Source organism: Gobio gobio (genome assembly GCF_949357685.1).
Source record: "Gobio gobio genome assembly, chromosome: 16".
NCBI classification, from domain to species: Eukaryota; Metazoa; Chordata; class Actinopteri; order Cypriniformes; family Gobionidae; genus Gobio; species Gobio gobio.
Window position 1 is genome coordinate 7163227 of NC_137109.1, and position 11825 is coordinate 7175051.

General features: G+C 41.1%; 1 protein-coding gene across 1 annotated transcript; it reads right to left on the minus strand.

Annotated features, from left to right (window-relative positions):
- Positions 1-7543: 7543 nt before the first annotated feature.
- Positions 7544-10905, minus strand: gjb1b (gap junction protein beta 1b). The gene has a single exon (XM_079838545.1). The coding sequence runs from the start codon at positions 10753-10755 to the stop codon at positions 9940-9942; it is 816 nt and encodes a 271-aa protein (XP_079694671.1). The 5' UTR covers positions 10756-10905; the 3' UTR covers positions 7544-9939.
- Between the last annotated feature and the right edge of the window lie 920 nt (positions 10906-11825).

Sequence of the window (11825 nt, forward strand, 5' to 3'; positions counted from 1 at the left end):
TTATGTTCCGAAGATGAACGAAGGTCTTACATGGTTGGAACAACATGAGGGTGAGTAATTACTGACAGAATTTTCATTTTTGGGTGAACTAACCCTTTAAGTTGTACTCTTTTATAGACAGCTCTTTTCTTCCTGCTGTGTAAATTTGTTTAAATTCTTAATATTGTTCAATCATGTAATTTTCTGCAGAAGAGAGAACTGAATCTCACTGTTTCTCTCACGAGAAGTGAATCTCAGTTTCACTGATCCACAGCCTGTGATTGGCTGTTCACTGCTGATGTCACAGCTAAACTCAGGATCAAAGCCTGAGTTGACAGAGAAAGCTGATGATCAGCATCATGGGACCAACAAAGCCTGAATAGATTGGTTTGGTTTTGTCAACTCTAAACTAATCCTGTAACCCTGAGTTTGTTAAACTACCATCATGGTACAGGCCCCACTGGTGTGTATGTGGCCGCTTGTCAAGAATGGAAGTTTTATTCAAATTCTGAATATATTATAGGCTTATTAATGACTATTTTTGATATCGCTCGGACAGCACGCAAAGTGCGCTCCCTTTATAATCACTAAACGCTGTCATTCCTTCAGTGAACGCTATCTCACACAGTTCCGTTATATTATATGATATAATGAATCTCTTATTTACATCATGTCTACACTTAGAGAGGATTATTGTGTGTGCAGAACTCAGCACTGGACAAAAACTCCAGCGGTGAGTGGATTCTACTTCAACACCTGTGATTGGCTATAGCGTTCAAGACATCAACAGACATGTCTGTGATTGGCTACATTACTCACCGATGCGAAAACACGTTGGAAATTGAATCATTTGACGAGCACAAAGACAGATACGCACTGGATCTTGGCACAGGGATGTTCACAGGGTCCGTGGCCAAGCCTCCCCCGACCCACCCTCTGTCGCCGGGCCTGGTTTTGTGTGTTTTCGCTGCTTTCACACTGTAAACCAATGCTACCGCTCAGTCTTTTTGCCACTCAGTGGGGCGTAACCGCAGTCACTCTGGCTGACGCTGTATAGTTGTATAGTTTAAACTTTATAGTTTACAGGCCCCAAGAAGCTCGTTATGGGAATATTGTAAGTCAGAAGAGCTAGAAAATCAGTAACTTCAATCAGAACATGCTAAATGTCTGTAGCGCAAAGTTTGTTGGAAGTTCTTGGATGGGTTAAGGCAGGGGTGTCCAAAGTCGGTCCTGGAGGGCCACTGTCCTGCAGAGTTTCGCTTCAACCCCAATTAAACACACCTGTACCAGCTAATCAAGGTCTTATTAGGCATACTAGAAACTTCCAGACAGGTGTGTGTTTGAGGCAAGTTGGAGCTAAACTCTGCAGGACAGCGGCCCTCAAGCATCAGGATTGGACACCCCTGGGTTAAGGTCAAACGTTTTTGCTATTAGAAGAAAGAAGGCAAACTGATATGTGACATTTGTTTAGACAAACATTGATTTTGGTGGCTTGTGAAAGCTTTGTCTGAACGTTTAAAGTGAGATTAAAAGATAAAAAAGTTTTAATACAAATAGACACAAAGACCATCAAATGCCTCCCAATACGTCGTCTTTTTCTCCTTATAGCACAATCTGTGCAGTCTCAAGCCCAGGCAGGACAATGTGCATTTCGATTTTCTTAAGAGAGTAACAATATTTCTTTATAAGTCTTGATAAACATATTTTAACTGGGTTACATATGGATTATTCATATTCTGAGCACATTTCCAGTGCTGGGACAGAAATTGTGAAACCGGGCCGGGTTTATTCACACACAAAAAAAAAAGAATAGAAAGGAACTTGGCCAAAAAGACAATGATTTGGCTGTCTTTGTGTGAGGAATGACTTCAAATGATCATGTTCAAAGTTTCTTTATACCATGGGCTGTCTGAATACTCGATTCTGATTGGCTGGATGGTGTGCAATAAAATGGTTTAATGCTCAGGTAGTTCATCAGTTTAATCACCGTTCTATATTAATGCGCTGTTTTCAACCAAATATTTAATACTTATAACTTAAGGCTATTTATTTTCAAACTTACATTTTTTTATATTTTAATCTGGACTACATGCCCTATATATTGTTTGAATATATTCTGATTCTGTTGTTGTTCAGTCACACACTTTACAATAAGGCTCTATTATTTAACATTAGTTAATTCATTAGTTAACAAACTGACAATGACAAATACTTCTAAAGCATTTATTCATCTTAGTTAAATGTAAATTTCATCATTTAATAACACATTATTAAAATCAAAAGTTGTAACTGTATTATTTAATGGACCTGAGCTAACATTAACTAACAGTTACTTTTTTAACTAACGTTATCAAAGAAGAATAACTTCTGTAAAAATGTAGATATTCGCTCTTTGTTAATGTTAATGCATTAACTAGTGAGACCTTATTGTAAAGTGTTACCACGCGCGCACGGGCACATAGACACAGGAATGCACAAAAACTTCGACTTTTAGTAATAAAATATCTTCGCTACTGAATCGCTGCTTTATATTTCTCAGCAACGAGGGGGTTACATCACTATTTTGAAGTAATCAAACTCGAGGTTCATTGGGAGGGAGACGCCGAACAGACAGGTACGAATCTCTCTCTATAATTAATTAAAATAAATGCTATCATTCATTCATTCAAATAAATGTACTCTCCCGCACTACTTTATCTCAGTGTGATTCAACGCGGGCGGAATTTCTGTTTGATCTGACAAAAATAACCGTCAATTTTACACTTCCGGTCAAATATTGCGCTGCAAACATCAATAACAGTTTTAAGTTTTCAAAGCTGTCGAATGATCGTGGTATAAGCTGGATAATCCACGGCTAGATCTGCATTAAACGCTTTAATGCACGTATACAGTTATGACTGACCTGAATTATGTAAAATATATCCTTTCCAAATAGTTGGGCTGTGCAATGTAAAACAACTGTGATCACACATTTCATTTCAGTACAACGGGTAAAGCCTTTAAAATAAATGTATTTATTTTTAAATAATAACTTACTCCTTTACTGGAATGGGGAAAAAAATCATGATTGAAAACATATTGAGAAGTCAAAGCTGCAGTCCGTAACCTTTTGCGCTCTAGTGGTTAATAAACAGAACTGCATGTCTTGCGGAAGAACATTGCAGCCGGAGCTACTTCTCTCTGTTTATGTCTATGGCGAGTCACGCAGGGACTGTGCTCCTCCGCTGCGCTTTCTACCAGACCGGCCTGAAATAGTCCCAATATAAACACTTGTTATAAGTGTACCATAATGATTCAGGGTAAGACAAAAACACAGTTTGGAAAATGGATTCATGATGTATATTCTCATAATATAATTTTTGTAAATCTTGAACACAAAAAAAGTTACGGACAGCAGCTTTAAAATGATCCAAAATAATAGTATTGTATTGAATGTACAATATAACGCATTTCTTTTAATGGCAAAGTTGATATTACAAGCAAAAATCTGCATCAAGGATTTCATCAAAGTCCTGCAAAGAAAATATTATTTCCCAAACATGTTAGTGCAGGACAGCCAGTCAATTATATTTGATTGTATGACTCGTGTTAGATAAGCCTGTGTAACTTTACTTTGTGAGACAAAGAAGCATTTATAATCAAATAAATACGATGCAGCCTCAAGTTTATACGTTTGGTCTTATCAACAAATATGTGCTTGCAAATTTTGCAGACCGACAAGATTAAGAAAATTCCCTTTAGATAAAAACGACAAACGGAAAAATTCAAAATTTTCACAAATCATTTACATGTCACAGGAAAATATAAAAGAAACTTTACTAAAAATGTAAAGTGGCGTTTTGATGAACTTTAAAGCCATAAATCGTTGCACATTTGTGTTTCTAAAGCCGCGTTTCCACCTAAATTACCCGGAACAATTTGTCCTAGGAACGTTTTTTTCCCCCCAGACCTGTTGCTGTCTGCGTTTCCGTCAGTACTTTAGGCAAATTTAGGCAAATTAATCTTCCGCATATAAGCTTAATAAAGCCTGAACCTCGTCGTCGGTCCATTGGTGATTTGAATAGCAAACAACTCTTATGCTGGGGTCACACCGAACGCGAATTGAGCGTCTGGAGCGAGTGATTTCCATGTTAAGTCAATGTAAAGACGCGTTGACGCACATCTGGATGTCCTCTGGCGTGATAGACGCGTTTAGTGCAGCGCGATGGATACGATTTTGCCTCAAAGAGGCGAATTGAGTGTCTTGCGCGTTACGTGCGAGTGATTTTATTTGGTGCTTTCTGTGCATTCACGCGTTTGAACCGAATTTGCGTCTGATGCCCGAGTTGAAAAATCTTAAGTTTGCCGTATGTTCGCGCCGCGTTAACCAATCAGGAGCCTGCTTGCTGCTCTCACATGGTGAAGTGACATGATAAACGGGGGCAGGCCCGTCCGGAGTCACTCATTCAGTCCTGGAGGGTGATCCTTGCTCCGATGCGGGACAAAAGGTTCCCTTGAAGGCGGAAGCTCCTGGAGCAAGTGTTGAAACTCTCCAAACTGGGTTCGTCTCTGGAGGGTCTAGTGGGCCCAAGTATGGCGATGATGACCCCTACGCTTCTGCTCTCCAGAGCAAATACAGAGCGGTGACTCTCTCGATGAATGTTCCATCAACATTAGCCATCTTGCAAACAGACAACCATGCTAGCACTTGCCCCTCCCACAAGAAGCGGATTTCGCCTCGAACGCGCATGTATTCCACTTCAAACGCTCGCCTTATAGAAAAACCAATACTAATGCAAAACTTATTGGACGCTCGAGTAGAATCAAAATGTTCAAGCGTCCAAATAGATGCGATAGAAGCGAATTTGACGCTCAATTCGCGTTCGGTGTGAACGCAGCATTACTCCGCAACAAAATGGTGGTTGAAATAAAATGCTGTGTGAACTTGACCAATCAGCAAGCCCACCCCCAAAAGCTCCTGAACTTTGAAAAAGTACTACCTCGCGAGCAGGGACATTTTGAGGGGGAAATATTTACTCGGAACTTCATTTAGACCCTGATCCCTGCGGTCGAAACACACTGAGTGCCACCCCAAAGTCCCTAGTTCCTGGGTGGAAACGCGGCTAAACATACAACGATAAACACAATCAAAATGTTCTATTTTGTCAATGTAGCATTCTTAAGGGGTGGTCATACTACACAGTATACTTCAACATTATAGGCCATCAAAATATACAGTATAAACCAATATGGGCTACAGGATATGATGTCACTCTTGGGCAGGGGTCGGCAAACGAGGGATAATCACTGGCACGTGACAATGGCTAAAAAGGTGTATGTATTTAATTTAAATAAAGTACCCCCAAATTGAATATGTTTTTACATTTTGAGGTAATCATTCCTCAAGCACACAACCTATTTTATTAAGTTAGGTAAATACTATCATGGTGCATTCACACAGGGCGTCGGCGTCAACGCTTCTCATTTACCTTGAATGGGTGACTCTTCAACTTTTTAAGCGCCAACGCTGGCATCAGCCAATCAGATCGCCTATGCAAATACCCTAGTGCAGACGCTAGCCAATTGGGTTCGTGAAAAGTAATTGGTGATTGGCTGTTGTCACTTTGACGGTCAAATGCCGACGCCCAGTGTGAATGCAGCGTTAAAGTGTGGGATTTGAACCTGTGCTAGTGTGCGGATCCGACAATCCATGCTTCGTTATTATCCCACCACTCAATTAAGCCGACCGCTTGTCCTGTGTAGAGTCGAGGGCTACTGTTGTCAATAAATAATACATTTTAAATAACATACAATAAAATAAAAATGTTAACACATACTATCTACACTTTCATGCAACATGTTGAGCTATGTCAATGTGTGATAAATAGACCCTCTATTGGTCAAATCTCTTTGCAGGTCACCAAACTTTAGTGCGGAAGCAAAAGAAAAATCGATACGCTCTTCAGTGTTTGTGTACATATGGATGGAAGTCCATGAAATCTGGGGCCTCGTTTATAAAACGTGCATATGCACAGGTTTGAGTCCACGCCATAGACAGTAAAAAAAGATGGACGCCGCCCCCTTCACTCTCTTCCGTTGATGTAAGTGAAGCCGCCAGTGTTTAAATATGGCGCTGACATCTTGGGTCTCGAGTCAAGTGGAGTTGTGATATCAAGGTCCCGCCCACATTCCCGCCTAATCAACGTTATGGAAATTTACAATTAAAGTTAAAGCTCCAATCTCCTCCCAAAATTCCCAAATTTGTCCGTTGGCGCCTCAGTAGCCGCTTTTCCATTACCCTTAAATACGCCCAATGGAAACGTGTAAATTTCGCAAAAACTCACATATATTGCAAAAAAGTTTTTTACGCTCGCATAAGGTGGTTTTTCAGGCAATTTGAGAAAGGACATTTTCGCAAAACTACAATGTAAACAGTTTTTCTGCATTTACAGGTCATCTGGCGTACGTAAAAGTCGATCATTCTTTACAGATGACGGTATGTTTGGACGGAAGACAAGACCGAGTCCTTTATTAAACTTACAGGAAGACTGGACTCTAGACAACATAGAAATGCCACAAATGATCATGAAGACCTTGAAGCCGATATGCGGGAAAACACCCACAAACACCTCATGCTCCAGTATAAGGGGCTTTCCTTGCCATTAATGCTTGGATAACACGCCTACGTCTCAATCCATTAAAAATAATGTAGCAGTGGCTGGGATATACATAAAACTACCAACATACGTGGCATCATTTGTGGAATGACTTATGGTGAGAGGAAAAAAAGTTTTAGTTGCATAACATCGGCTAATGGAAAAAGTGTAAGTTTGGTTTTTATCAACATTTAGAAAATATCACAAAAGTTTTGCGTAAATCTGTAATGGAAACACGGCTAGTGACTACTTCGCTCAGAGAAGCCGTCAATCTCAGCTGTCAATCATGACGTCACACCCCCGTTTTTATAGCATCAAATAACTAACTAAAACCAAACCTATTTAAAGAACGAACACTTGAAGTAACATCAGGTTGATAAAAACTGCCTAAAATTACAGAAACCATCTTTTGAAAAAATGTATTTGAAGTGTAATTTGAATGTTTAGTTTGTCTCACGTCCCATTACATTACATGGAGAGGGTGGGGTTTATGAGCTTTACTGGGACCAGCCACCTGGGGGCGATCGAGACTCTTTGGCTTCAGTTTTCAGGACTCATGTGGCACACTTGGATTTATAAAAACGTCTTTGACATGGAAAAGCGCTTAGCGCCATGTCAGGATCTGAGCAGACATACACACTTTTCCTTGTGGCAGAGAGTCGGAGAACTGCAGGTATTTGCAAATCATAGCAATTATTGCTGCTCACTGTTCTCAAGTAAAGCATTTGGATGTTGACTGGTGATCTTTTATATGTTTGTGATATTAATTCGGCTGCGTTTACAAGGCGGAGATCTGAATTAAGCTGCGCACAATTTCAACATCGTTGGCGATTGTCGTTTTTTTCATTTAATATTGAAAGTAGAAAAATGAGAGAACAACAGCTTGTGTTTCTTTTTTTTTCTTGGATTGATTTTTTTATGTTCAGATGTAGAAAAATGTATAAAAAGTTTGAACATTCGATTTCTACACGTGGGCGGGAATTATACACCCCTCTCTGCTGATTGGTCAGCCGTAGATCAAACTATTCCGTCATCGGTTCTTCCTCAGTTCCGAACAGCAGAATAAAAGTCCTGCGCTGCTACAGCTGTACGGATTCTTAACGCGTTTATTGCAGCTACATTTAATCTTTTATTCATCAAACAACCAGACTAACGGAAGCCTCGACACAACCCGTACCGGGGAAGATCCTAGACAGGACTTTCTTCTGTGTAGAGCAAGCTGCACCTCCCGCAGTTTCTCTTGAAGCCAATACGGAAGTGACTTAAACTGCAATTCATGGACTGGCCACTAGAGACAGACTCCAGAAGGAGCAGAATCTCATTGAGCTCATGTTAAAATGCCCAACTTTACAGCAGAAGAACACATGTTTACAGTCTGGGACATTGTGGTTTTGGTCTATACGGCTAATTTTGCCCTTCATGACAACTGTGAGGGGGGTGAATAATTTTATAACTCATTCGTTTCCATTATATAAAGCATAAAAGTTTTGCATAATTAAGGGCGTGGCCACTTTGAGTGACAGGTGGATTGCCGTTTATCTGCTGTCTGTTAGTCATCACCTCAGCTCCGCCCACGTCCCGCCTCTTTGCCAATTTTCTGTTATCTGGGAGCGACGCGCAAGTTCCGTTGTTATCAACATAGTTCAACCAGTCGTGTTTCCCGAAACCATCGTTCCAACGAACATTCGCGAACAGCATCGCAAACTTTTGTGGACTGAGCAACAGCTCTCGACCTGTGGTTAGAAGCAGAGTTTCTTGTTTGCATGACGTGTACTTAATAAATCCTTATCTTGAGCAAAATAAGCAAGCTGACATTCAGTACGATCTATATCTTTTATTTCGAATACATACAAATGTAATTTATGTCTTTTTAAGTTTGTCAAGAGATTTAAAGCAACGTTTTTGAAGAGTGCGCATGTGCAGACGTGCTCTAGTACGGAAGGACGAGCCAATGATTGAATCTGGAAATAAAGCAAAATAGCTGAGAAACATAAGATGTCCATAATTTATAGCAAAAAATCTAGCATGAATTCGATCTCAAAATAATGAATTAAAAGCAGTTATTGCTCCACCACCTGCGTGACATCATTAACCAACGAGGTTGAATGTCAGATTTGTGACAATACGGTTTCGGGAAACAGTCGTGACTAGCTAGTTGATTTCTTCAACGATGCATCGTCCTATGGTAGTTAAGCAGCGAGTTACGTCGTTGTACAGGAAACGCACCCCCAGCTCGATCCTACTTTACGCTTCAGAACGGCTCTTCAGAATCCTATGGGTGACGTCACGGACACTACGTCCATATTTTTTTACAGTCTATGGTGTAGACCAGCGATTTTAGACCAGCAAAGTGCCAGGGGTCCGCAAAATAATTGGCTATATCCTGCCGTATTTTCAGGACTGAAAAATCAAGCCGAAATCTTGTTTTTTCTTTAAAAAAATTAAAAACGAGCCGTTTTCTCATTTTCCTACTTTCAATGTTAAATAAAAAAATGACTGAAGGAACAATGCACGGATTGTGTACACAGGGTTTTTTGTGCATACGTTCGCACTCGCATGCAGATTTGAGATCAAATGTTGGATGGTTTCAGTGCAACATTTTACAAACGAGGCCCATGATGCCTAGTCAGTGTGACCGCCCCATTAGTCCTCCCATTTCTTTTGCTTTTTGGAATAAGACGGATACTTGTAATATTTGACAGTTCTCCAGCATTTATCTCCCCATGATCACTTCTCACATGTAGAGGGCCCACTAAACCAAGGGTTCTCAACTTTGGCCCCATTTACACTGCATGGTTCAAGTGACCCAATTTCCGATTTCTCGTTTGACACAGATCGGATATGACGTGAACGTGTAAGCAGGAAAAAAACGCATGAATTCCGATATCCTCAGATCGGATTCAGGCCTCACTCATATGTGGTAATAAATCCGGATACGTGCATTTGCGTCTGCCATGTTGAGCTGTTTCGCCAGTGTATAGTGTAAATGCAAATATCAGATACGGGTCGCTTTTAAAAGACGATGTAAGCGGGTCGTCACCCAATCGGAATTGTGCATCAAGACCTGCGGTGTAAATGCGGCCAACTTTGGCCCTCGAGGTCCACTTTCCTGCAGTGTTCAACCTTGATCAAACTCACCTGGCTGTGGCTTTCTAGTAATCCTGAAGAGCTTTAGCTTGTTCAGGTGAGTTTGATTTGGAAAGTGGACCTCAAGGACCAGAGTTGAGAAGCCCTGCAAACACATGTAGAGCAGAAGTAAATCACTGACTATATTAATATGATTATAGACATCATTAATTACTGATAGTTGGATGAAACCTCTAGTCTAGAAAGCAGAGCAGCGCTCGCTCTTATCTGTGGGAGGTTTCCGCCCAACATTGATTCGAGGCTTGAACGAGTGCTCTGATATCAGCTGATTTATTTCATTCTGCTTGTAGGTTGCCAGTTTTTGAGTGAGCCACGGTCCTTTAGGTTGACTCACAGCTTTGATACACGCCCGACTTATTAAATACATAACCTCTGCAATGTTTAGCAAGACACACACTCCAGACACCGCCAGCATGAAGACCGTAAAAATGGTCTTCTCTGTGGGACGGGACACAAAACAGTCCACTGTATTGGGACAGGGGTAGGAGTCACACTTCACAAGACGGACCATCTTGATATCTGGGTAGATGAAGTAAAAAATATACAAGAAAACCACCTCCAAAATGATGCGGAAAATGATGCTTATCATGTAAGTCCACCACAGAGCACCGGAGATCTCGAACTTCTGTCTCTTTATGGCCTCGAAGTCCTTTTCGCTACCCCGGCCGGACAGCTTGAGGATCTTTTTCTCGATGTGCCGCCGATGTGCGACGTGCATGGCGACCAGCAGGGCCGGCGTGGACACCAGGATGAGCTGCAGAGCCCAGAGACGGATGTGAGAGATGGGGAAGAACTGGTCGTAGCACACGCTGTTGCAGCCGGGCTGCTGAGTGTTGCAGGTAAATCCGGCCTTCTCGTCTCCCCACACGCTCTCAGCTGCCACCACCAGCACCATGATGCGGAAGATGAAGATGACGGACAGCCAGATGCGCCCGATGCCTGTCGAATGCCTGTTCACTCCACTGATCACGGCATAAAACGAAGCCCAATTCATGGTTGCTTTGAAGACTAAAGAGAAGAGAATCCAGAGCACAGTGATTTTTATATGGTTCTCGACAGTTTCATCGAGTTCAAAACACTCCCCAACTCTGAATTGAGTCTTTCTTACACTACACTACACTCTCAGAAAAAAAAAAAAGGTACAGTGGAGGAAGGTACAGTTCCTTGGGGAACAAAATGTATAACTGTACCCTTTAAAGGAGCATAATTGGTCCTTAGGGTACAATTATACCATTGGCAGGCAAGTTCAGTCCTGGAGAGTCTCTGTCCTGCAGAGTTTGGCTCCAACCCTGAAAGACGTCTATAGAAGCTCTTATTGAGAATTAACAGAGGTTTAGATGTTGATGTTTTATTGTGTGGTCACCATTATGGTGATCAGTGTTTGCTTTGGTTGGGCAGCTTGACTCTTGGCTTTTTAAGTGAGTTTGTGGTTTTTGTTACAGTGTTAACAAAACATAATCTGTTCAAATCAAAAATTCTCATGAAGAAAAATGTTTAAACGCATCACTGACTAAAAATATTAATAAATAATATTCACCAACAATACTTTCTTGCCACAGATCAGACATTCTGAATTCATTCTAGGGGGAAAAAAGTTTAAACGCACGGAGATATCAAGAATCAGCATATGAATCTCAACAATGGTGACATACATAATGCTGCAATGCATGCTGGGAGCCATGAGTTTTATACTGTGGGGGCTTAGTAGGGTTGGAGCTAAACTCTGCAGGACATCAGCTCTCTAGGACCGAACTTACCTTCCCCTGACTTAGAGGTACAAAAATGTACTCTTAAGGGAACCACCCCAGTGACGGCCACTTGTACCTTAAAAGGTACAATTTTGTACTTTTTTTTTTTTTGATAGTGTACTAGCCAGGAAGTTGGTTGAGAGAATATGCCTAGACTCCTGAGCTGAAGAAGCTCAAATGAAAGATAGTTTTGATTTGTTCTTTTAGGGCCAGTAGTTCAAAAGGTTTAATCTGGATCAGAATGATCTGGATTTGGAAATCCCATGGTTTGCAATCTTGGATCAGGTAATCCATCAAAGCAAAATTGGATTGGATC

Bases quoted from the DNA above. Each gene is read 5' to 3' on its own strand.
- gjb1b (XM_079838545.1), bottom strand. From the start codon at position 10,755: ATGAATTGGGCTTCGTTTTATGCCGTGATCAGTGGAGTGAACAGGCAT.